General features: G+C 38.7%; 1 protein-coding gene across 1 annotated transcript; it reads right to left on the bottom strand.

Moving 5' to 3' along the window:
- Positions 1–239: 239 nt before the first annotated feature.
- Positions 240–27400, bottom strand: LOC139697918 (probable cytochrome P450 303a1). The gene is made up of 8 exons (XM_071596779.1): positions 27184–27400; positions 20826–21027; positions 14575–14869; positions 13890–14010; positions 11084–11264; positions 6746–6863; positions 2608–2749; positions 240–427 (listed from the first exon to the last, which is right to left on the bottom strand). The coding sequence occupies exons 1-8, from the start codon at positions 27398–27400 to the stop codon at positions 240–242; spliced, it is 1464 nt and encodes a 487-aa protein (XP_071452880.1).

Here is a 27400-nt window from a genome sequence, read left to right as displayed (position 1 = left end):
TGCATGCCCATTGGCACACACAAGCATGAATGTATATACCCCAGCAATCCTCCTGAGAGGGAGGGGGTGTTTGCGCACGAAACACTCTCCCAATGCGTGGGGAGAGCCTTTCAAACTCTCTCGTTCTTGTGCCATAGCAAAAAATGATTGAAAGCAGCCACAGAACAGACGCTTTTTGTTATTTCCTGTGCATGCCACTGCTGGGCATCTGTGCAGCCTCTCTGTCACACGCACACACATCACCTCCGCAGACGAATGGTGGCTCGATATGGCAGTGGGGTCGGTGTGACACCAGTACGCTCTGTGCCCTCAATGGGTGGGGGTGTGTCACCCTCCGGCACGCTGAACTCATACTTCTGGAGCAGACCGCTGATGAAGAGGAAGATGCTCGTCTTGGCCAGCGACTCGCCCATGCACCGCCGCTTCCCTGCAATCACAAAGGACAAGATGACTTTTGCGGTGACTACGGCAAAACACTTTTGGGTTTTTCTCATGTTCTTGATGGATAAGCCCAACGTTTGTCCTCCAGTGCTGGAGACTTCTTCATCTGGGGAAGCAGAGGACATGGGTAGAGGCTGTTGCTTTATTTGAACGTAGGTTTCCTTAGAATACCCACCTGCCCCAAAGAGGAAGCCTATGGGATTGGAGGAAAAGCCAGGTCTTGAACAAGGACATGGGAAAATCCCACAAGTGTGGAGATGACTCATCCATCAAAACCTGAGCACAAACTCAATCTCATATTTCAAAAAGTGCATGTGCCGAGAACAGTTCAAGCACAGGAAAAATCCCAATGGAATGTGGATGGCCATGAATACCCAACACAGGGCACCTTGTAGGTAGAGCATCTAGATAGTGACTCAGTCAATTTCAAAGGTGGTGATGACTCCAATGACACGCCTTTAGCTTCACCCAAGCTAAGCCATTTCCCCAGTCTCCCTGAGAAACAGCACCACATGGCATTGGTAATATTCACCATGGTTGTTGATGGGGGAGAGAGGGGGAGACCACCAACAGCTGAGGTCATTTGCACTATTAATAGAGATAGATCTGGGTGATATGGGAGATGCGTAATTGCCGTGGAGTAGGGGAAGGGTGTTGGTGCAAAATGTGGTGTTGCCAGGAATCAATTTAACAAAATGAAATATTTATACAAAAAAATGTAAATAAAAAGTTTATGATCTCTTTTTATTGAAGAGTTCTTGTAAGCAGAAAGCATTCTGTATGCATGCAGAAAATCGGATCCTTACAGTATAGATATAAAGGTGTGTCAGCTTTCCTAACCTTGTCAAATTGATTGAACGAAATAGGAACGGGCTGTATTTCAAGAACATGTTATTATCAGCAGTATCATTGCCTCTTTAATCTTCTCTCCTTCCTCCGCTTTTATTGAAATGGCAATGGAGGGTTTCGTTTAAAAGCTTTTCATAAAAAATGGGTCCACTTGCAAGAGAAATGATGAAATGCATAATGCAGCCATTATGGAAAAGATTTGGGTGGAATGTTACGGAAGGGAATGAATTTAAGTTATCATGCCTTGCACCCTTGCCGCTACAATATAAGTTGAACACTTAAAACAATACTGAGCCCTGCAACCTTCTGATGAGAAATCCCTTCTGTTGGTGTCTGTGGTTGGGCATTGGAATTTGAGAGTAGCAGTAGAATGGGTGGCAGGGGAACACCATTTGTTGCACCATTCCTTGTGTTAACGCAACCTCCTCCAAAGGCTCCCTCTTCTGCCTCTGGGTGACATCCTATCTGCCTGGCTTCCCTCTCCACAGACAGTCATTTTTTGCAACTCTTTCCTCTCCCAATTGACAATTTCTCATTGAATACAATCATTTGTTTCACTAGCTACAATACCTACACTGCAGTGTAGCCCAGAATGGTGTAGAAATGTATTAGTTTTACTGCTAGCTTTCCATTTCTATCCTGTCAGCCGACTGCTACCACAAGTATCGTGAGAAGGACACTGGTAGCACTGACCTGGTTGTGCAATGCAGATTCAGTTGAGATGGATTAAGCTGCAAGGAATCTTATTCAAAGTCTCTACCGGAAATAGTCTGAAATCCTGGGACTGATTTTCTAGCCAATCTTGCTAATGTTTCAATTTCATCTACATGCTACCCTCCAAGTATTCACTGGATCTTGCAGCTTGTAATCACACTGGCCATTGACATAGTTGGTTTTATCACCATGGAGGAGCATTGGGCAAAAATGTCATCCTAAGTTGATGAAAGATGGTCAAACTTTTGTATTCTATTATTGTAAACAGCATAAAGGAAATCAGTTCATCAAAAAGTTATGGTGATCTCACTATTTGCTTTAAATTCAAATTTTGGGGTGACAACTGTTTATTAGCATTAGTATTAAAATCAAATAATTTTGCTTTCTCTGCTCCCATACTAGACTTTCCAATAACTTTGTGACACCTTCTGTTCTACTTTAAATGAAATGGGCACTTTAAGCATGCTAATTTAAGGCATTTACCATTCAGAAGTAAGGCAGTGTGATTAAGATAGTCTCAACCAAAATCCCATTCAGTTTTTGCTGTAATATTTTCGCTCAAAGGGAGATAATGAGACCTGCTTGGTTCAGCACTTCACTCACCCAATCCAAAGGGCAAATAGTGGTGTGGCACAACCACCTGACCCTCTGCATCCAAGAACCTCTCAGGATAAAACTTTTCTGGCTCACTCCACAACTGCTCATTGTATGAAATACTTGCAAAGCACACTAGCAACATTGTGTCCTGCAACAAAAGTGAGAAAGATTTGTTCATTACATGTATTTTGCATGCACTAGATAAGAAGGCAAAGGCCTAATTGGCAGGTCACACACGTTAGAAAAATACAATAAGATATACAAAGACAAAGATAAAATGACATTATTCAGCACCTAATTTTACACATTTCTGGTATTCAGCCAACAATTCATTGATTGTATGGTAATTCTTCAATATCTTTATGTGTAGTCTAGCTATTTATTAGGTGTGTTGAAAAGGTTCCGAACTGTTTTAGAGCGCATCTCCAGTTGGTTATTTTTTAATCTGCTTAGAGATGATGTGTCTGTGGAAGCTTCCCAAATAACCACCTTTAACCACTTTATTGATATCATCTTTTGTTGATTAGTTACGTCATTCATGCAAAGAAGTTTTCTTGGAGGGCGGCAAAAAAATTGGATCCCCAGGAATGAGCTCTTTATAGGAGCAGCGCTGTTCTGTGAAATTCTGAGTGCAACTCTGCAAATCCTTCATGGAAACTTTTGAGTTGATTACTAAGCCGAGGATGCTGCAGAATGTACCGCGTGTTATGAATGGTTTACCTGGTTCAAAAAGAGGTGGCGATCAGTGGAAGATGATGAGCGTTCCAGAGGATCGACTGATGTCCCCCACATTATTGAGAAAGTGAAGGATCTTGCCCGTACAAATCGACATTTGAATGTTATGAAACACCAAAGAGAGAGAAGCAGGCTCAAACAGCCTGATCTTTGGAGGAGCAGCAAGTAGTTTTTTCACGATGAGTGGGCACTGCTCATTTATCTCTCAGTACTCATGAGTTTTTAGCCAAAAACAAGACCGCTGTGCTTCCCCACCCATTGTACTCACCAGAACTGGCCCCATATGACTTTTTATTGTTCCTCAAACTAAAAACCCTGCTCAATGAAAAAAGATTTGCCAGATTCCAAAGATAGAGAAAAATTTGATAGAGGAGCTAATAATTATTCCGGAAGTTCCACTTCTTGAAACAATTCCAGGACTATTTGAAAAGGTACTTGTTTGATGCATTAATGATAGCCCATGATTATGTGAGGTGGAGAATGAGAGGGGTCATTGTCTTATGAGTCCTAAGCCTCTCCCTTAGTCCTATAAGGACTAAAGGAGAGGGTAAAAGAGATGAAAATGGTGTTATGTAATGCAATAAAACCTCTCAATCACCTACTACAAATGTTTAACATAGCTTATCAAGTAAATTGCATTATCAGATATAAAGAGATATGTGAATTGCTGTAATTGTCAGTAGGGGTAAATAACCAAGATGGATAATTGTATTTTCCCTGTTAATATGAGTTGGAAACGTATAACTCATTACAAACATGGCAATAGAATGGATAAAAAAATTGAAATGACAATCTTAACCCGCCAAAAGTTCTAAGGTAATCTGACAAAAGGGTCACAAACATGTAAAAAACAGTGTTCTAAGCTAGGTGTAATTTTTCAGAATTTTCCATAATATAAGAATTTGTAGACTAAATATGTACGAGGGTAGGCTGAAAACTAATGCACACATGCTTGTAGACCACACACAAAATGACCTTCAGAAGTACTCTGGGTGGTATGTGGAAGTAACATTCCCCCTCAACACGCATGCTCAGGTTTAAGGTCGTTTCAATCATCCAATGTATTTTGAGGTGCAGAAGTATGGAGACATGTTCTAGTGCTATGCCAACGTGAGTTAAACAGCATGCTGTTATCAAATTTCTGCCTTCACCTCATCATCCAAGGTGTGATGATTACATTTTGAGGAGTCTCGTGAGTTGAGAGGAAAAAAATAAAAATAGCAAAAGGTGCAAGATCGAGGAAATAAGGAGGGTTTTGTTTGTTCTCGTCTGTGAGACAGCGTGGTACCCATGGTGCACAGATTCCACGGTATCACAATTGTTCAATAATAAAGCCAACACGTTCCTTGGATATTCCAATATGGTTCGAGGTACGCTTTTGAGTGATTCGCCGGTCATTTTGAATCAAATCTTTGACGAGCTTGCAATTTTTATCGTCCATGGAAGTGATCGGAATTCCACTGCATGTTTCATCAACAATTACGTCTTTTCCAGGCTCGCAACCACGAAATTTTAATATTCATCAATTTACAGTTGACCTATCAATAGCATCGTCACCATAAACAGCCTATAAACGACGATGATTCTCAGTACGAGTCACTTTTTCAGCAGCTAAAAATTCAATAACAGCACGAACATTAAGTTTCAGAAACCCAAACACCCTACAAATTTTAATGGGTAATTTTAAAGACAAAAGGTTAACATAAAAAATGCAGAATTTTCGCATTGAAGTGCGGCACTTGTCATGAATCATGCACTGAACAGACAAAATAATGACATTACCAGAGTTAAGGGACACCTAGCACACTATAAAAGTAACCATTTTGAAAAATTAGCCAACGTAAAAAACATTTATGAATCTTCCCACCCTATTACACTCAATGATTTATCCCTAACGAGACACAACCAAAATTTCCAGCTCAAAGCCACAAGGAGCACACATGCACCAGGACAACTTTATAAACAAAGAACTAGGAATCATCAACAGTTCCTCATTTCAGAGCTCAAAGGTACACACACAATGCAACACAATAGCCCTCATGCCTCCCCTCCTCCCTAATTCCTTGTATTCTTGACTGCTCCCAATTCCAAGAAATCGGTACCTTGCCACCTCCCCTCACTTGACCGTAGGTATTACTGCATTGCTGTCATCCTCCCCATTGTAAAGTTCATACTCCTGTTCATGGTCACCTAGTTGACCGTTATATCAGTGTAGAATTCCACAAAAAATCAATATTGGCCCTAGGATTGTCACCTTACGATACCTCGTATAAACTCACACTCTATTGGTTTACTCAATATCTTGATTGACAATAGGTGCATGAGGGTGAGCCATAGGACCATGACATTGATTAGAATTGAATAGCATGCATTTGCTCATTAAAGTGACATTAAAGTGCATGTTGTCATACAAAACACCGAAATGGACAGAAAACAATTGAGGAGGTGCTGGGTATGGTCTGGGAGGAGAGGGGATTGCAGGGAGAAATTATAAGGAGGCAGGAAAAATGGATGAAAAGCATATTTATCAGCAGTGGGATGCTGAAGACTGTGATAGAGGGGAGAATGTTAAGTAAACAAGGAAAGCCTAGGAATGGGATAAGACTGTTGGACAAAATGAAGGGAGGAAGGAAGTATATGGAAATGAAAAGGGGCATATTGTAGAGTAGGATGTTGGGTTATATTTTGTAAAGAGGGAGACAAGGGAATTGTTGGTATACCTTTGTGTGGCAATGTTTATTCAAAACCTGCCTTAACAGGTAGAATACCAAATAATAATAATATTTGTGAGTATTTATATGTGTATATAAATATGCCAGTGTTTTGGAGAGGGTAGGAGAAGAGACTGGGGGAGGGGGGGTGACCGAGTAGATGTGAAAATATTGTGGAAGTCCAAAGGAGAGATGTAAATAAGACAAAGGGACAATGTGAGAATAGGAATTTTCGTATGTTAACTTAATTTTTCTGGTAGGTAATATTTAGAATTGTATTATGTCCAGTGATATAACAATGTATTGTCAATTTTACATTGAGAGTGTATATTTGCATTTTTGTATGTACATATGTATGATGTAAGTATAGCTGGTTTTAATGAGCCGATGTAATAACATGTATGTAAGAGGAGACTAATATTTTCTTCCATTCCTACTTAATGCAGGATATTGGTTGACTTGTGAATAAATGAACATAATACATATTTGAGTGTTGTCTTATCTATGGTATATTGAACCACAGAGGATAGACACCCTCCTAGTTTATGAGTTATTTTTGAGATCAAGATGGCATTGATCTGGGTGGACCCTTTAAAAATTACAAAACCATTGATTTTGTTCCATCTCAGGTAAGTCAACACTAAAACTACAACACTAAAGCATTATTCTCATTCATTCAGATAAAATGGGTTTATGACCTTGGGTATGAAGTGTCCTTTGATCCATGCATCTGCCAAGGCTCTGTGGGCCAATCCAAAAGATCTTGCAGTGAACAAGCGCAGGGATTCCATGATCATCGCCTCCAGATATGGCATTCTGTTGGTTGAAAAATATCATTATGAAAATTTTAATATGAGATCATTTTGAGGGTACATAAAATGGGTTTGTTATTATTACACAGGAAATCACATTGCATGCTAAAAATGTCAACTTTTCTTCATCCTCATGGTAAAAATAATGTATTCATTAGTCTTCAACTGTACCAAATATACATCCACTATAAATAATCACCACCAACCACAGAAAGGCAGGTCAGGAGGAACCTGACAAATTTGTTCAGTTTTTATGCTGATTCCGATCTAGGGTGATATTCAATATCAGTACCACTGTCACATATTTCCAAAGAATAGAGAGTTTTAATACTTTTTAACAGTTCAAAGGAACTTCCATTTTAAATATTCTCCATAAACGTTCAAAGTATAAAATTTACCATAAGAAAATTGAAAATGATTAACAAGAAACATTTTAATTAACTTAGTCCTATCATTATTCAATGGGGATGTATTTTTGACTAGATACAAGTATAAATAATATTTAAGACTGGCCTAAAATGAGGCACATTCAAAAAGCAAGGGCCATTTGGCCATAAAAATATGCTAATCTGTCCAATAAATACGTGAACTTAGGCCATAAAAGTTTACTGGGCAAAATTTAGTCTACATCGATTTTGCCCCCTTTAAAATACTTTCCATTCATTACTATGCACTTATTCCATCAAAGTCGCAGGGGGCGAGATCTGGCGAATAAGGAGGATGATTAAGGATGAAGGTGACTGAATTTTTTGCCAGAAACTGGCGAACAATCAATGCTGAATGAGCAGGTGCATTGTCATGGTGAAGGATCCATCGATCATGTTCAGTTAAAATAGTGAGCACTGTTGATTTTCCTAAATTCAGTTCATCAGATATCATTCAGACAGTTTTTCTACGATCGGTAAGGACAAGGGACCGCACACGGTCAATGTTGCGTCGTCAAGACAGGTGGTTGAAGGTCGTCCCGGCCTTGCATCATCCATGGTGTCTTGTCAGTCATCTTTATAAAGCTTAATCCACTTGAAAACGGATGTTTTCTTCAGATCATTATCGCTGTAAAATGCTGTCAACATTTCAGTAATTTCTTGATAACTTTTACCGCAATTCACCAAAAAATACTTGATGTTGATCCATTGCTCCTTCATTTTATCAATTTCCATTTTGGACAGAGAGTAAAAACAAGGACAACAGAAACTAACATAATTGGCGCCATATGCACAGCTCGATGATCCGCCAAGCAGAGATGGCTCATTGGATCTCAGGCAACTAGCACCACTAGTGGGTGGGGTTATATAGTCCACGGCATGGTCACCAAATTGAATCAGTTTGCGCATTCATTGCACAGACCACGTATATTCATTAGATAAAGTTTTCATTGACGGTTTTTATTTCCTACAATACTACTTCACTTTTCTACATAATAGCCATTCATTTCCAAGCACTTTTTGTAATACTGCACCAGTTTCTTTAATCCCTCAGAGCACAGAAGTTTATCACACGAGTTTTGAACCAGTTGACAATGGCGGTCTTGAGTTCCTCATCTTCTCCAAACCATTGTTTCGAGTTAAAGATGAGGGAATAGCCACTGAATGCCAGGGCATGACTGTCAATAGCATTCCTCAAACGCTCATCCACTCAGCATTCTTTGTTCTTTTGTTGGTCGCTAAGCATTTTCATCAACCACTATGCACACTATGTGTGATATCCGAGCTTTTCTGAAACAATCGGGTAGTAGCATTGCATCCAACAGGAGGAAATTCATCAGTCAGAGCACTAATTGTCTATCATCTATCCAGATTGCAGTTCTTCATCCACTAGTTGAACGATTTCTTTTACCTGGGTACTGGGCCTGCCGCTCTGTTCTTCATCGTGAACTTATCTGTATAAAAGAACTGTCACGAAACGTGACCTGGAGGTATGTCCCTTCCGATTGAATCCGGCCGACCGTCCTTCTCGGACCGTCCTACCTCCCTATGCCCGCTCGGCCTCGGATTCGGGGTCCGGGTGGATATATAGGTGGGATGATGCCTGAGTGGAGCAGTCGGTCGAGATTTACAGATCGGAAAGGAGGTGCCTCCAGATCTCTCTATGTGTGATATCCATCAACATCCATCTTTTTTGAAGTCACAACACCATTGTCCATCCTTATCTTCACCCATTACTGTATACCCATAAACTAGGAACAACTCCCAATGAATTGGGCCAGCTGATGATCATTTTGCATGCAATAATCAAATCATAGCATGAATGTTGCAATTGGTGAGGGCAATGGTATTTGCAGAAAGTGTTATTCGCTGACAGGCAAATGACTAATGAATCAAAACAATAACTTCAGTGGCTTCAAAAACAATCAGTAAATGGCATTCACACAACTTTGTCTTGACACATCAATTTTTAAATTTGCCACCCTTCTTTCTTGCATATACCTCGTAAATAGGCCGTTGCCAATTATTCATGTAAGTATGCATGTACCAAACTTCAAGGCTTCCATCAAATCTCATGCTGCCAAACCAATGAATACATATGAAGCTAATGAAAATTGATGTTTACAGGAAAAATATTCAATTTAATTGTTGATCCATAAAAATTCAATTGAAAAAAACTTGGCTTTGCAGACCATTATTGAACTTGGCCACATGCTCCTCTTGGTGTAAGAATGATGTTGGAGAGAAAAGGTCTCCAAATTTAATGTCCAAACTTTCTTCTAGACTTCTTACCTGTAGTGGTGAATTAGTGGATGCAAACAAAGAGTATACTTATAGATAGTTGTTATTAAGGGAGGGGACCAACAGCTGAGGTCATCTGCACCATTAGGGATGGATGGGAAAGAAAGAATGGTGGGGAGAAACCCAACGTCCGCATTAGTGACCCCTTGATGCCTTTCTTTAAGGCCCATGGACTTTCCACAAAGCACCTCAAGTAGGGATCTGGATACCATTGAAAAATATCTAACCCCTCCAGGATTCGAACCTTGCTCCCATGGGTAGGAAGCCAGTATGCTAGCCACCGCACCATCCTGACCACCATGGATACATTAGCCTCATTGGCAAAAGTCATAATGAAAGAAAAACAATAAATATTTGAGATTAGTGGTTAAAATTAAAATAAGTCTTTTCAATAATTTTATAGAATGAATTTTGATTACATCTAATGGGCAAGGGTGAAATTGACCAATAAGTGATAACATTAATTACAGAAATATAAGTGAATACATAAAGATCTCCAGTGGTCTTTATCCAGTTTAAGAATAAGCTTTTACTATCTAATAGTCTGTATTAATTGAATAAATGTATTGAAATATTCTTTCAAAGGCATTAATACATTCAACAGGACTCAAAAATTGACAGATGAAACAAACTCCTGGGCAATCATTGATTTAGTACAAAGCTACATTTGAAAAAAGGGAATTGAAAAAAATTAGGAAATATATATGAGGAATGAAATTTTGAAACAGCAATTGCTAGGAAGAAGCTAGATTAATTGGGGATATTACTCTAGTGATTAGATTGGAAATTTGTATGCATTAATCAAATTATTATTATAGTTAAAAGAATAACAAAGACATTGATTAAATATGATCATGACCTGGAAAAAAAGTTTTCCACAGCATTCTCTTCTCAGTTAACCTCCCTGCAAGAAATCCTGCTGACACTCATGATTGAGTTATGGCACTATAATTTCTGGGGATCGGGACAAATGACATCTTAACTTCTCAACACTTTTTGGGGCAATGTCTCCTACCCTTAGCTACCCTATTACACCAATACATTAAAATGCATCACTGATGGAATTTGTGCTTGAAGCACTGACCAAGTCCAGCTCACATTCAAAATGAATCTTTCATGCATCAACTGGGAAAAATCATTGAACAAACACATTCCTAAAGGAAACAATACAATTCAGAAGTTTTACGTACACATGTTAAGCGTTAATAGTTGCATGGGCTGTTTAATAAGCCCTCAGGGAAATATAGATCAACAAATTAATTTGGGTAGATTTTTTTTATTCTTCAAAATAGTATCCTTTGAGCTTGATACACTCTCCCTCTGGGCGATCTCAACATCACTTTGTTGACGTAGATCCTTTATTCCTTGTGCTGAGGGTAATTATTTTTGAATTTTCTCATTGTTTCTTGGGTATATAATATTATTAATACTATTTTTTCATTATTATTATTATCATCATGGAAGGTCAGGAATTGAATGTACAAGGAAGTGCCCCTACCTCACTCTGTCGCTCAGATCTGGTAATCTGTCTCTCCCCACAACAGCATCAATCTCTTCCTGTACCTTTTTCTGCACTCTGGGGTGTTTGATGAGGTAAAGGAAGACAAAGCCTAGTCCCTTAGAAGTGGTCTCTGAGCCAGCCATAAACAAATCCATGCAAGTTGCCAACAGCTGGGCATCTGCAATCAGTTCAAAGCAAGCTAATGTTTACTATTTGTCTTACTGTTGCCATTATTTCATGCATCCTCAATTTTACAAGCCAGAAGATCAATCAAAAGTCTTCCTAACTTGTCCACATTAACACTTGATCAGAATTTACAGGCTTGAGGTTAGGGCCAGTGCAATAGATATGGGATGAGAATATATGTAAACAAAACAAAAGTTATGCAGTTTTTGAGAAAGAGGAGAGCCAATCTTAAGTTAAATATTAAAATAGGATGGTAAAAACTAGAGTAGGTGGAACAGTTTACGTATCTTGGAAGTGTTCTGGGCCAAAATGGTCAAAGTAGTAGGGACATAAGGAGAAGAATTGCACGGCAAAGAAGCTTTCACAAAGAGGAGGGAGTTGATGAGAGGGACGTTGAGTAAGGATATTAAGAAAAGACTCGTAAAAACTTTGATATGGAGCGTAGCTATTTACGGCGCGAAAACGTGGTCATTGAAGCAGGAGGATAGACGTAGACTGGAGGATTTTGAAATGTGGGTTTGGAGAAGGATGGAGAAGGTGAAGTCAACAGGAATGGAAACAATTGAGGAAGTGGGAGTAGGGTGGAGGAGTTAATTGAGGGGAGGAGAGAGGAAATTGACGGGAGAAATCATAAGGAGACAGGAAAGATGGGTTCAGAGCATTTTGATTGTCAATGAGATGTTGAGAACTATGATAGAGAGGAGGATGTTAGGCAAGCAAGAGAGGGGCAGGAATGAGATAGGGATGTTGGACAGAGTGAAGGGAGGGAGGAAGTATGCATGTTGAATTGAAGCGGTACTTTTTGTATGAGGGTTATTTTTTAGTTAGGTCCTGTTAGCTATAAAATAAATTTATTCATTAGAAAAACTATTCAATGATTGTTAGTTTCCTCCTACCCTAATTCACTTTTCTACTCCATTGTGGTTCCCTCCAAAGAACTTTTGGTAATGCTGCACTAGCTTCTTTAATCCCTCAGCACAGAAATCCGTGGCCTGGGAATGGAACCAGTTGATAACAGTGGTCTTGAGTTCCTCATCATCTTCAAACAATTGTAAGATTGCAAGGGCATGGCTGTCAATAGCAGTCTACAAATGCTCATCCACTTAACATTCTTCTTTCTTTGCGTTAGTCCGTAAGCATTTTTGGTAGCCACCTTGGACACAATTTGTGATATCAGAGCTTTTCCTAGAGTCAATAGATAACAGGTTCTATGCCAAAAAATATTGCACCACTTTTATCCAAAGAAAATTAATACATAAATTATATAGTATTGTGAATCAACTTAATCTTTTCTTTTATTGCAGAATGAACCGACCTGAAATGCAAATATGATTTGTAGAAAACAATTATGATGAAAATTTAGAATATATGATATATTCCTAATTCCTTTTTACTAGAAAGCAGTCTAGCAACATTTTTTTTGGCGGCTCTTCAAAATTTTGTGAAAATGTGAGAGAGAGTTATCATTAAATAAATTTGTAGTGCCCATAGCCACTACTTCATAAGGGTGATGCTTCTTAATGTAAGATGCAACATGCTTTCCCATGGCCTCAACATCACATTTAGCATGCTCTTCTGGACTTAGCACTTCTGGAAGGCACCTGGAGTATCTGAATGGTAAATAAGCAAGGTTTTTTTCAAATCCCTGTTTGAATCAGTGCAAAATAGCAGCATCAGATGGCCTTCCATTGGCTTGTTACCTGGAAAGCATTCTTCTCTGCTGTTGTATAGGTTTTCTTTGGCAATTTTTCCAAAAGAAACCATCTCATAATAATTAAAAACCTGTTGCTGCAAGTACCCATCTGAAAATTAGGAGCTTCTTCAGGTCACAGATGAAGTTCTCTGCTCTCTGAGTTAGATCTTGCTGTTTCACCATGACTCACAATGCTATGGTTGCCATTTTTTCTCTTAAACCTTTCAAACCACACATGGCCTCCTTTAAATACTTCCTTTTTGGCCACGGAAGCAATGGATACAGGACTAGGAAGAGATTTTGAAGATCATGGGAGTTACAAGGTGATGGGAGATTGCTCAGAACAGAGGAGAATGGACAGGCAGGTATCTTTAAGGAGGCCAAAGCCCACACCAAGCTGTAGCATCAAAGAAGTAAGGTAAAGTATTTGATTTATTCACCTGCTAGATTTAGGCTTTCATTCATTTCCTTTATTTAGCTTTAGATTCATCTGATATTCTGGAATTTTATTTAATAATAAACATGAAAATTGGCATTGCAGCAGTATAATCGATAGATCACTCAGATACTGGCCAGGTGGTTAAAAATCCAGACGATGCCTCTGGGAACCCACTACTTCATTTAAGTTGTGGCAATCAATGGCCAGCAGACCTCCCTGCTTCTCCTCCTACTTATCCTGCTTACATGTGACATTCACATGCCATGGTTCAAGGTGAATTCCATCTGCACCTATCATAACAAATCACACTCACATATCATTTCGAAATGAAAAATTTGTTACTAAATCAATTTTCTCCAGAATAACTGTATTGAAAAATTTCTCGGCCTTTGACTAATTATCAAAATGATCAAATGATCCTTCTGGTTCTCATCCCTTCATATTTGGTGAGTATGCTGAACGAGAGGGGTGGGAATACAACTGACCACTGAATTCAGAGTGTTTCACTCCAGCACTCTCCTCCTCAGCCACCTTCTTCAAGAAGAGATCCATGAAGTCTCGGCAAATATCTGGCTGGAATGACGTCTTGTGCCTCTCCAACTCCTTCTGCTCATGAAAACATACAAAAACGTGATAAACGAAAAAGGATCTTAGTCTATTTAAACTGGAAACTTAAATTGTTTCAAAAAGCCATGTTATTGAAAATGAGACATTATGTACAATTTTCTGAAGCTTTTGTGAGCTTCAATTCACTGAGGTATTACACCCCACACATATAATGTGTGTCTGTGAGTACTCCGGGAGGAAAATTCAGTTTTTGTCAACTGATTCAGTCAACAGACCAGCCTGATACAACTGTATCTGCAATCAGGTTAGCTTTATGATATTTAGTTGTCTAAAGTTGGAGCAATTCACATCATCAATGAGGGTCCATGTTCCATAGAGGCATTATTTACAGTACACTCAAGGAAACGCAAACTTTATGGTGTCCCTAGAGGCGATTTGAGCTGCACTTTTATTGGGAGGAAATGGGGAAACAGGGAAAAATTGAAGACAAATTGGATCTTAGTTAATTAAAAACTAGAGCATCTCTCAAAGTTTTGGCTAGAGAAATTCCAGCCCCATGCACTCATGTGGGTGAAAACAAGACAAAGTAACGACAAATCTTACATAGAGGAAGTCCCAGATCTTTTGGTGAGTGGAGACAAACATGTTGTAGCCAGACATCTCGGGTGCAATGAAGCGAAGGAATGGGAAGTGGGAGAAGGGACATCCTGTGGTGTCCACGACGATGAATAAGTCTGCCAGGATGCTCTGCAATTCACGAAGGTCCTTGTCCCCTGGTTCGTACCGGACCCCAGCCATCATCATCCAAATGGTGTTCAGAACGGAGACACTGAAGGCATTGTGCAGCCAGATGGTCGCCTCCTTCCCCTGCTCATTGCAGTTGACATCAAGGTTGGGCCTGCATTCCATGGGAGGGAACGGGGGACAGACAGTTAATACCTAATATATTAAAATGCCTTTATTAGGGTGAGATTGAGACTAGATGGTCCCTTCTCCCACCAAGTTGTGCTGACTTGCTTGATGTTGGAGTGACCAGCATGAGGCAATATTGCTAATTCCATGCCCTTTAAGGTTACCATAAGAAGGGGTGACCTTTGCAATGTTTGCGCTACACTACAAACTGAAAATCCCTAGTAAAATATTTCAAATGCTTTAAGCCAGCTGTTTTTTCCTTCCCATTGCAACACTGTTAGGGTATATTGCTGGAAAACCAGCCTTACCCTTTGTGATGGTTACTCTGCGAATGCACTTGGGAGCTCAATTGGAACTCATGTGTTCTTGAGAGTGTACAAAGCCTCAGCCATCTCTGCTGATTTCAGGTAAAATAAAATGATATTATCTTGTTGTTGGTTTGTTCCAAACCTGATTACAAAAAAGTTAAGATGTTATGGGATTTGAAAAATAAAAACTTTGCAAGTTTTATTGAATTTTCAGATTTAAAAAATTTGTTGGAGCTTAACGAAGTTTTCATTTTTCAAATTTCATCATTAAGTTCCATAAAGTTGAGCCCAGCATGATGGAATTCAATAAGATATTGTACTCAAAATCAGAACCAAGTTTTTTAGGAAAAAATTGAAATAATATTTGGTGACTTTGGCCCTGACCAGGCACTAGCAGGAAGTCCATGGTGGGCATTCATTGTTAAGGATTGATGAACATAGCCTAAAAGAAGCCTTAAAGGAAATTCAGAGTGCGTAAATGGCAATCCAAAGGTCAGCGTAGTACCAGTTTCTGAGGAGCACCCAGAAAGATAAGCTCTCAAGAAAAGTTGCTACATCATGAATAAGATGTAAAACTCGAGGCTCTTGGAATGCACTTAGTGAGAGTTTCTAGAGTTCTTGATACAAAAAGTTTACTGTAAACTTATTTGAACAGTAAAAAGGTAAATTGTGTTGAAAAAATTTCCCAGGAAAAGATATGGTTCATGGAATCATGACAAGAAACATATTGACACTTATGTTTGGAGAAAATGTTAAAAGGGTTCAAGTAGCCATGAACAGACGTCTTGTGCTAGATTATTTTAATTGTTTAGAAGTGTTTTTAGATGGGGTTCCCCTGAAAATAATTTTATTTTTGATGAAACTAATTTTGTTGATGATCCTAGAAAAACCAATCATTGTTGAAAGAGGAGCACAACATCCAGCAGTTGCTAAAGATATTTCTAAAAGTATCTCCTAAAAATTCAGTCCTGATGGCTGCTCCCACGAGTGGAGTACTTTTTCCACATTCACTCTCTATTAGGCATAGTCTCCCTACAATACTTGGATAGAAGGAGGAATATCTGGTGCTTATTTACAAGAGACACTCATCTGGGCAGTTTGACATGGCAATTTCTAAGGATTGGTTAGTCAATATATGTTTGCCTCTAATGCAACACATTTCTAGCACCTAAGTATTGCTTGGAGGCAATTTGTCAATATATTTGTCAGTGGAAGTTTCAAAATCGTGAAAGGATTTTAACATTAGTTTTACTATTCCCCCAAACACAACGCATCTGTGCCAGCCATTTCCAGATGAGGCATTTTGCTGACCCCTTGAGGCAGCTAGGAGAGAATGCCTTGAAAAGCATTAGCTCTAGCTGAAAAAATGAAATGCCCTTGATCTACCAAAAAATATATACCGAAGAATAAGAAAACAACACTAGATCCAATTGAACCTTCCCTCAAGGATAACTTTTGTGCTAGGTTAGGAGGTAAGGGAACGGGGCCTTTGAATGTGAAAGAGGTCCCTGACATATTTCCAAATTTTAAAGAGTCTATTGAGGCCAAAGAATCTGATCAATCTTGGAAGAATGCATTTTTTCAAATTTTGAAAGAGGCTAGATCAATGAAAATTCTTGAAAAAAATAAAAGCAAAAAAAGAACAACACCTGTAGCAGCAGGAAAAAGTGTCAGTGTGCAAGAAATTGGAGCAAACTCAGATGAAGATGGTGGGGATGATGCAGGGTTAAATACTACAGAAGCTGTGGTGGATGTGGTGAATTCCAAGCTTCCTTCAACATCCAGGACAAGAGAGATTCAAAGTAGAATGGACAGATCTCTGCAGATCAGTGATTTTGTTTATCATGATTTGCAACAAATCAAAGGGACAGAATGTTTTTGGGAAAAGTAATATTATGCCAGGCAGTGATTCTGTTGAGGTTTCTTCTTTGAGGAAACACACAAATGCAAAGAACACTTATGCTATAAATAAAACAGTTTCTGGCATCACTTGGTGGAAATTCTTCATATTGAACTTAAAATTAAACCACTTGGTTTTTCCACATAAAAAGATTTGAATAAAAATTTCACATAAAAATTTTTGTGTGGAAAAGCCAAGTGACTTATGCTATATTCTTATAAATTGATAACACTGCTGTTTTATCAATGAATCAAGTTCTTTATAAGCTAAAAAAAAACAAGGGACATTCAAAGAGGATGACTTGTGTTTTTTGATATGCAGCCAGAGTTTATGGAATGAAGTAATTTTTTTTATGGAGAAATAAAATGGCAAAAATGATGTTCAGGGTCTGTTTTTAAAATTTCTCTATGCATACAAAAAAATAATGAGATACTTACTATCCCATTTCGGCCTTATTTGAAAAAAGTATTTTTTGGACAATTATTAGAAAAACAGTTTGAGGCCAAAATCACCGTGTATTATAGGATTACTTGGCTGCTCTACTTAATTGTTTCAAAAATATTCTGTTCCTTTAAGAAACATTTTTGGCTGTATTTGAACTACTAAGGTACAGTGCTACCCCCTTGTTATATGCTGATGACACCAACATTATTCTTGTATCGCCTACTTTTGATGAATTGATAGTTAAGTGTAAACAAGTTAGTCACACCTTACTCTATTGGTGTCATAATAATTTCCTAGATTTGAATATAGAAAAGTCTCACCTAATATATTTTGTAAATAAAAATAAGGTAAGCAAAGTACTTTCAATGGAAGTTGATGAGAAGGTCCCACATGGATGCATGAATGGATCCCACAGGTACAAAATACCAAATTTTTGGGTTTCCACATAAATTCTCAAATCTCTTGGGATGAAGACATAAGTACTTTAAGCAGTAAGTTAAGCCCGGCCTGCTTCTTAATAAGGTCCATTAGATCCAGAGTTTCAGTGGCTGCTCTCTGTGCACTATACTATGGTGAATTTTACTCTCACATAGCCTATAGTATCCTTTACTGGGGTTCATCGTCATTTGGCCTTGGCCATTTTCAGGGTCCAAAAAAGAGCCATTCAGCTAATGAGTTTTACAAAACACAATCTCCCTTGCCATCCCCTGTTTAAAAAATTGGATTGATTGCAAGTGCCATGTATTCATATTTTTCATATAATAATACATACAAAAAGAAATCTATCTGAATATGTGAAAAATTGCAATATCCACGAATATTCTACTAGGCAGAATGAGCAGCTGCACATTTTATATGCATATACAAAAAATGCTGGGGCTGGCCCCAATTTTATGGGCCTTCAACTTTATAATAAACTCCCAGCTGAGATTAAGGCTGTGTGAAACAGTGTGGCTGCATATAAAGTCAACCTACTTAGCTTCTTAAAATTAAAAATGTTTTGTTCAATTGCTGAATTTCTTGATAATGCCTGATAAGTGTCTTGTATCCACAAATGTATTTTGTCACTTTCCCCTAACTTGTCTTATATCAAGTGTAACAGTTGTAACTACTTGATCACTGGACAAATAAAATGTATTATTATTATTAATGTGTATGTCTATTTAATTTAATTTTTCTGGGTATGCAGAACAAATTTGCATGAAGAAGTAGCAACAAATCTGTTAAAAATGGGCCTCACACCACATATAATGGAACTTCACAAACATTGATTGATGTATTTAATAATTTTGACCTATTGTCCATTTATTCTAGCAAATTAAAAGATCTTATCAATTACATTATCTTCTTTGCAATTTAACACATCCCTATTGTTAAACCATTAAATATAATACCTTACAGAGCTTACCTGATGGAGCCTTTATCATATTTAGATCTTTGTTCTGTGCATTGTTATGTGTTGTTCTGTTACTGTGTAGAAATTGGACTTGCATTATTTTAGCATAACTTTTCCACTAATATTGAAAAAACTCCTAAATATTGGTGAGAAATGATATTTGACAATGGTTAAGAATTCTTAAAAATGGGCACAGTCATAGAGCATCTCTAATGATAAGGAGCAGCACACTAGATACCAGGAGATAAAAACTATGACCATTACTTCTTAAATGTCCTTCATAATTCAAACAGAACTAATCGAGTTTAAAACAGTTAAATGTTAAGAAATAAATCTAACCCTGCATGGAGAATGATTGATAGTTGCACTGGAATGATCCTTAAATGAAAGAGCCATATATTATGGATGAAAATAGTTTTTCATCTTTAGTAGACCTCTTTAATTCTCATTTAATGATACATAAATCATCATTAAGTGCTGATATAAATTACTCCAACCTTCCAAGCACTTGACTTCATTTTGGTAATCGCTGCTCTGGACCTGTTTTTCTTAATAGTACATACAAACTTATTCCAGCTGGTCTTCAGAAGTGAGCTGGATGAAACATCAGCCAAAAGGATTAATTCTGGTCTTGATATGGTAAAATCACCATTATTATTCCTTATTAGTGAATCTATGCTCCATGGTCTTATCCTGTTCAATTAATAAACATCAAATGCAAATATTTATAAAAATAAGGTCTCTCCTCATGATCTAAATAATTATTGATTTTGCTGCTCAAAATAGTTTATCAGAAATATTTGAAAATGTTATAAACAACAACCCAAGTGGAAGCACTTGCATGTTCCTATAACCCCTGGAGCTAAACAGCTCTGGGGATAATATAAATGATAAATTTTCCTGGTAGGGTCACCCATGCAAAAAAGGTTGAATGTTAGGAGGCAGACAAAAGGTAGTCCATGCAGCATCTGTTCCTCAGTGAGATGGCTGCAAAAGTGTCTGACCCCAGTGGGGTGGCCAGTAAGTGATGGTGTCACATTAAATACGCAATTGAGAAAGGCAACCAGAAGTCACCACCTCAGTCATTTTCCCATAAATTTATGATGAGCATAATTGAGGAAATGTGTCCTGGCAGTTAGGAAACTTCAGCAACTGGGTTGTGCAATGCAAAGATGATACTAAGAATAGAAATATTATAAAATATAAAGAAAGAAATCAAGGTAGTATAGGGCTCTGCAAGGTAAGATGAAAGGATAGCTGAGGTGTTAAACTGTAATACTCCCCAGTGAACATTACTTATTTATATATTCTATTGTTTCAGGCTTCACTTCGTGGAAGTATTTAATATCCATACTAAAAAGAAAGACTCGTACTTTTCCCATACCCCTCCCCACTCCTCTCCGAGAAACTAGCCTGGAAATGGTCAAAACAACCCATCAATGAACCTGAGAGCCCCCACCCCTCTCAAATCCTTCCAGCCCTCCCCGCCCCCACTCTGTCCTGAGGGTATATATTCTTGCTCTGTCTGTTTTGCAAATTTGTACCTGATGATGCTGCAAGTCGGTGAAACGTGTTGTACCGTATAATAAAATCTGGGGAAAAGTACGAGTCTTTCTTTTTAGTATGGATATCACTTATTTAAATACACTGTGCCAGCAATAGTGAGACAAATACTGTCTCCGCAGTGAGACAGAGTTGAGACTAACTTTGCGAGTCACTTTCATGACACAGCTGTCATATTCCCTGCCATGTGGGATGAGCAAAGCAATTAATGGAAGAGGCATACCACGTGAGCAATGCACTGACATTAATGACAGATATATAGAGACTGTATTCAGTGGGTCGTTCATGAGCATTGCTTTGCAGCAGGAGTTGTGACTTGAGGAGGACGTACTTGGGTGAGGAGCCTGTCTGGTGTTTGTCATCGGTGGTGCACTCCCCCTTCTGGATCGCCGACAGGAAGTACTTGGAGAGCTCTGACACCTCCTTCTGCACCAGCTCCTCCATGGAGCGGCGGTCAAACCCAAAATCCTTGAGGTGTCGCAGCAGGAAGCGGCGCTGGCTGTGCCACAGCATGCCATCCACAAGGATGATACCTGCCGGGAGAGGGGAGTGTCATCAGCACCCAGACTAGAGCACCCTCATCTTTTCAAATAGCCCTGATTTTCCCATGATTTGCTTCACCCACGCCTACGTACCAAAACCCTGCGGCATAGAGTGTTAGCTGTGGCCTTGAGTTTGCTGGCCCTCTTGCATGAAAAACACAACACCATTTGGATAGATAGAACACACTAGGGCAGGAACGCAGAAAGAAAAATGCAGACACTAAGTTAACTCCTGAGGTGAAATAATTACTTCAGGCAAAACTTCATGGGAGTTTTGGTAATCCTAATGACTATAATATATATTTTTCCCAAAAGAATGGTCAATTGCATTTTATCATATTATTTTGGCATCATCCGATGGTGCTGCAAGATGGGAAATGATTTGCACATCTACCTACTTGTGATTGCATTCAAATTAAAGTGCCTATTAATGGAAACAGTATGAATATTCCACAAAATTATTAAAGTTTTGTAAAGAAGGCCAAACTCCACCTATCTAGTCTCTTAAATACTATCTTCCACTCCACTAAATCTGCTACCAACTAAATCTCGGCTTTGTGCTTCAGAAAAAACTGCCTTCATTGGCTAGTGCAAAATCAGCAAGGGAGGGAAATGAAAATTAATTCAAAACAAATATTCATTTTGCAGCTATAGCGTAACCATACAATCAATGTATGGAAGTATGGAATGACACTATTCCATACAAATTAACAAATAATCAGTAATTTGTCCAAAAATTATGAAAAGGTTAATGTTTTCATCATTTTTTGGCAAGTAATTTTCAGTTCTTCTCCAAGAGAGTTGAATTTTTTGAGATTGTTGCATATTTTTAGGCTTTGATGCTTTTCTAGAGCCGCATGAATTCGTGACAAAAAATTGAATTTTATCTTGCCATTGAAATCAACAGCACAATTTCATGAAATTATTTTGAGCATCCCAGGAAGGAATTACAGAATGGTAATGGGAGATTGAAGCCCAATTGTCAGCAAAGGGAGGAATGGGAGAGCATGATTGAGGAATTAGGAATAATTGTGGAGGGAAAGCAAAAGAGAGATTTCATAATAACTAAGCCCTGGTTCAGATATCATCACAGGCATTGGTACAAATGGAAAATACCAGGAGAAACGTGCAGTTGCCAGTTAGGTTATGTCATTGTAATGAATAGATTGAGAAAAATCATCATCATCCCACCCAGTTTCCGAGGTGCATATGCAGTTTGGCCCAGAATTTATTTGGGATGAAATGAAATTTGAAATTCAAGAGGGGAAAAGGAGTGTCAAATTGGAATCTTAAAAGGTTCATGGGAGTAAAAAGGGCAGAATCCAAAAAAGGCCTTAATTACCATCTAAATAAGAATAGGGAAAGGAAACAGTAGAGGGGATATGGGAGGAGCTGAACAATAGGATAGAGAGAGAGAGAAAATAATAATAGGAATGGTCGAAAATGTGAGTTATGAGAAGTCTTGGATCACGCAAGAGATGGTTAAGAAGATGGATGAAAGGGAAAAATGGAAGCTTGGTAACATAGAAATAGAGAAACAAATTTATGGATCGACTATAAACTTACACAATAAACTAATAAGGGCAAGGAAATGCAGTATGAAGGTCAGTGAAACTACATGTAGTACTTTCAGGAAAAATAAAATTAACGAAAGCTGTCCAGAAAGTAACTTACGTTTTGAAATAAAATATTAACCTAGCGACAAGACAAAATTTTATCATGTACTTTTGAAAGGCATATTTTAAGACAATTTTTCTACTTAGTCACCATTCAAATTGAGGCATTTACATGGGCGGTTTAAGTTAATTGTTTTTTTCTTCTTACATGTATAAATATGTATGCATATTCTTGTAAGCGAAGTGAGTATGTGAAACATATTTTAGAGCCTAAAACACTAAACCTGTTGTAGTTTAAGTTAGAACATTTGAAGAAAAATGAATTGTGAATTAATGCACCCACAAGGTGGTGTAACATAATGGTATATAAAGCAAGAAATGGAAATAGGAAATATAGATATTTTAAGTTTATGCAAGGTGAGACGTAAGGATGGTGGGGATTACTGGAGTGATGGTTATGGAGTAATATACAGCGGAGAGAATGAGAGCCAATGAGGGGTTGCCATAATATTGAATGAAAAGCTATGAAGAAGCATAGTTAACATTCAGAAAACAATGGATAGAACTATACCAGTAGAGGTGAAATCAGTACCAAAGACCTTGGTCATTGTTCTATACATCTGCCACCTAACAAATATAAGGAGGAAGAAGTGGATAGGGTATATGATTAGTTAGAGGAAGAAGTCGATAGGGTATATGATTAGTGAGAGGAAGAAGTTGGGTGTGTTCCTTCAGGGAAACATTTGATAGTGATGGGGGATTGACTGGAGGGAGAAAGCAATTGAGTTCTGCAGAAGACAGGGGTTAGTCTTCACTAACACATGATTATGACACCAAAAAGGCATAGACACATGGAAAATGTCAGGTGACTAAATTACATTATATTATTGATTGGTACAGATTTAGGAACAGCATGATTCATTCACAAATTTCCCGGGAGCGGATGCGGACTCCAAAGTAAATTTACTAGATATGAAGCGCACTGTCAAATTATTAAGATAAGGCAGAGGAGGCAGGTTAGGGAATGGAATGCAGAAGCATTAACTGTACTGACAAGGAAGGAGTATCAGCAGACTGTAGAGATAAATCATGAATGATGAATAAGAGCTGAGCACCATCTGAAAAAAATGGGAATATAGCTGTATATGAAAAAAGGAATATCGAAAGCAGCAAAAGAAACTATAGGAACTGTTAATATGAAAAGGACAAGGAAGCAATGGATTATAGATGAGATTATCAGAAAGATAGATGGGAGAAGGAAATGGAAGAATGTTAATTCAGAGTTAGGTAGAAAGAAGTACAAAAAGTTATTCCATAAATTGAGACAAATAAAACATTGAGCCAAAGAAGCATGGTGGAAGACCCAGCGTGAGAATATGGAAAGTTTTCAGAGGAGAGGTGCACTATACAAGAAGATTAAAACACTATCGGGAAGTAAGAAGGACAAATCTGTGTAAAAAATTATTGAGAAGTGGGCGAAAATTCTGGTTAAATCAGGAAAGATTCAAGGGAGATGGGAGTAATATATAAAAGAGCTGTATAGTAAACTGATTTTGAACACAGTTAAAGTGGTTCTAGGGATCATAAACATATTAATGGAGAGTACAGCAAATGATTACTTAGTTGATGATCAGTTTGGGTGCAGGAAGGGAAGAGGCACGTGTGATGCAATTGCAGTAATGAGATCACTAATCGAGAGGAATATAGAATACAACCAGGAAGTATTTGCCTGCTTCGTAGATTTAGAAAAGGCATTTGATAGAGTGAATAGGGAAAAAATAATGAGTATATTGGAGAAAATTGGAATAGATTAGAGGGACAGGAGGCTAATCCGCAACCTGTACATGTCTGACTGCTCAGGTGTGGGTGGGGAACGGGGAGTCAGGATGGGCAGTGTTAGGAAGAGGTGTAAGGCAGGGTTGCCCATTATCATCGTTGCTGTTCAACCTGTATGCAGAGGAAATGATTAAAGAGGCATGGGAAGAACTGGAGGTAGGAATGAAAGTGGGCGGGGAATTCGTAAAATCAGTTAGGTTAACTGATGACCAAGCTTTAGTTTGTCAGTCAGCCAAGGGGATGCAAGCATTGCTGAGTGAATTCGATACTCAGTGCAAAAGATATGGAATGATAATCAATATCAATATAAATAAAACAAAGGTTATGCCATTTTCCAGAAAGAGAAAGGCACCTTTATCATTATGTCATTTGCAATATCAAGGTATTAACTTAACATTAAAATAGAAGGGTAAAAACGGGAGTAGCTGGAACTGTTTACATATCTCGGAAGTGTTTTGGACCAAAATGGTCAAAGTAGTAGGGATGTAAGGAGAGGAATTGCACTGGGCAAAGAGGCTTTCTCAAAGAAGGGTAATTGATGACAGGGATGTTGAATGAGGATGTTAAGAAAAGGTTTGTTCAAACTTGACATGAATTGTAGTTATGTACGATGGAGAACAATGGTCGTTGAAACAGGATGATAGGCGTAGATTGGAGGCTTTTGAAATAAAGTGGTGGAGAAGGTGAAGTCGACAGAAAGGAAAATAAATGAGGAAGTGCTAAGTATGGCGGGCGAGGAGAAGGGATTGTTGAAAGAAATCTTCATGGAAAATTGATTAAGGTAGTATTGATCGGCAGTGGGATGTTAAAGACTGCGTAAGAGGAGAGAATGTAAGGCAAAAGAGGAAAGGGCATGAATAGGGGATAGGGATGTTGGACAGGAAGAAGGGAGGAAGGAAGTACATGGAGATGAAGATGGGCTTGTTGTAGACTAGGATGCTGGATTCTGTTTCTTTAGGAGAGACAAGATGTCTTAAGGTCATCCCAATCATAAAAGGTAAATAAAGCAACATTTCATTTGAGCATTAATGCAAAGTATGTTCCTTATCCTCTTTACGTATCATAACATTTTACAAGATTTTCAATTCCGTCTCTGATGAAATTTGCCGCCTTACATTTTAACCACTTGTTTTCATCAGCATGGAAATTTTGCTTCACCACCTCTGAGTTGCAATTCAAGTCTTCATCGCTGGAAAGAGGCGGGAATCGTTCGGCGACAAGAATGCATTAACATCTTAGTCATAGGCTTAGAGGAAAGTCAGTGATGCAGCAAGATGCTGTTTTTTTTATGGTCTTCCGTCAAGATTTTCGGCACCCATCTGGGACAAAACTTCTGATTTCCTAGCTTCCCCGCTGCAATTTCATGCAGAAGACTTTGTGAAATTTGGGAAAAATGAAGCGAATGATCTGTAATTGTAAATCGGCTATTTTGGAGAATTTTTTCATTGATTTTTACCAGCAGTTCATCTGTTACAAGGCTAGGCTGATCACAGTGGTCCTCGTCGAGAAAGTTGGTGCTGTGGCCATTTTTGAACTGAATGCATCACTGCCTCTCTTCACCTAACCGCATTTCTCCGTCTCCTTACACTTCACAAAGTTGCTTATGAATTTCAACCGGTTTGCGGTTTTTTGCCAGTAAAAACCTAATCACAGATCTCGTGGGATTTTCTGCGGCAGCGCACATTGTAACAGTTCGCGATGAGGAAAGTAGCAGAACCACAGCAAGATGCGTACTAAGTGTGGGGATGTTTAGACACCATCATGGTGTCTCTATCCCTGCCTATCGCCACGCTATGCCAAAACATAAGTTTCTCTCAGGTCTGCCTTGGTCAAATAGCTTGAAATAATTGAAATCAACTATTCAGAGGTGTTCCCTGACCCGTGCAAGGAAGCATACGACACCAATAACCATCTTAAAGATTTTTAGGAGACATTCCAAGCTTAAAAGTCAATGGTTAGATGTTGAAATATATTTTATTTTTTCAAGCAAACGGAAATCTTACTTGGCTCTTTTCAAACCGAATCCTACCTTACCTGTATTTTGACACAATTTACTAATTGTCATCAAATTTCAAACAAATTTGCCCTGATGTCCACCCTAGTGTCTTCGTAACACATTTTTATTCCATTTTTAAATGTATTGAAAATATGTTTCAATTAATTCTTTTAAAGTGATATTCATGTAATTTCCGTATTTCATTCAACTAAATTTAAAACTGTTTCAAAACTCCTTTACCACATTTCAAAATTTCAAACAGACTTGATGAGCTTCATAACTGGTTTTACATAATAATTTTATTTAAACACACATTACGCGAGCATGGAAAATTTTATTTCCATACTCATGTAATGAGCAATGTCCTCCCCCGGCAGTTGGAATCGAGCATTCTCCCGGCAACTTCGACAGAACGATCCTCATCGCCGTCGATTCGATGAACCAAGAGAGTCTTTCCACCTTTCCTCGAGACCATTCGGGAAAGGCGATTTCTCTCTGTCATCCTATCGAGAGCACCGCGGCGTCGTGGGCGTGAACCTGGTGATGCGCCCAATGAACTCGTAACATGACCAATTGGTTCAATCAATCGTCTTTCGGAGTGGGCTTCGCGGGTTATGAAGATGACTGCTGCGCTGAAGAGCGAAAATCGGGGAATGGGAAAGATGGTGAGGGGGCAGGGGAGAGAAGGGGTACCCTCACCCTTGCGGGAGCCCCAGGTCCTCGTCTCGAAGAACAGCCCTTTGGGACGCCCGTCGAACTCGTCCCGCGAGAGCACCTCGCGCACCACCTCGTGGCTGCATAGCACCACGATGCGGTCCTTGCCCACCTTGATGCCCAGCAGATCCGTGCGGTAGTCACGCGCCAACGAGACGAGGGCGCGGCTGAGCACGTTGGTGCCACCGCTCTCACAGCGCAT

The sequence above is a fragment of the Hetaerina americana genome, unplaced genomic scaffold, assembly GCF_022747635.1.
Source record: "Hetaerina americana unplaced genomic scaffold, ioHetAmer1.1.p SCAF_8, whole genome shotgun sequence".
In the NCBI taxonomy this organism is placed as follows: Eukaryota; Metazoa; Arthropoda; class Insecta; order Odonata; family Calopterygidae; genus Hetaerina; species Hetaerina americana.
The sequence above is the reverse complement of the archived record's forward strand: the minus strand, read 5'-3'. Positions and strand labels throughout refer to the sequence as shown.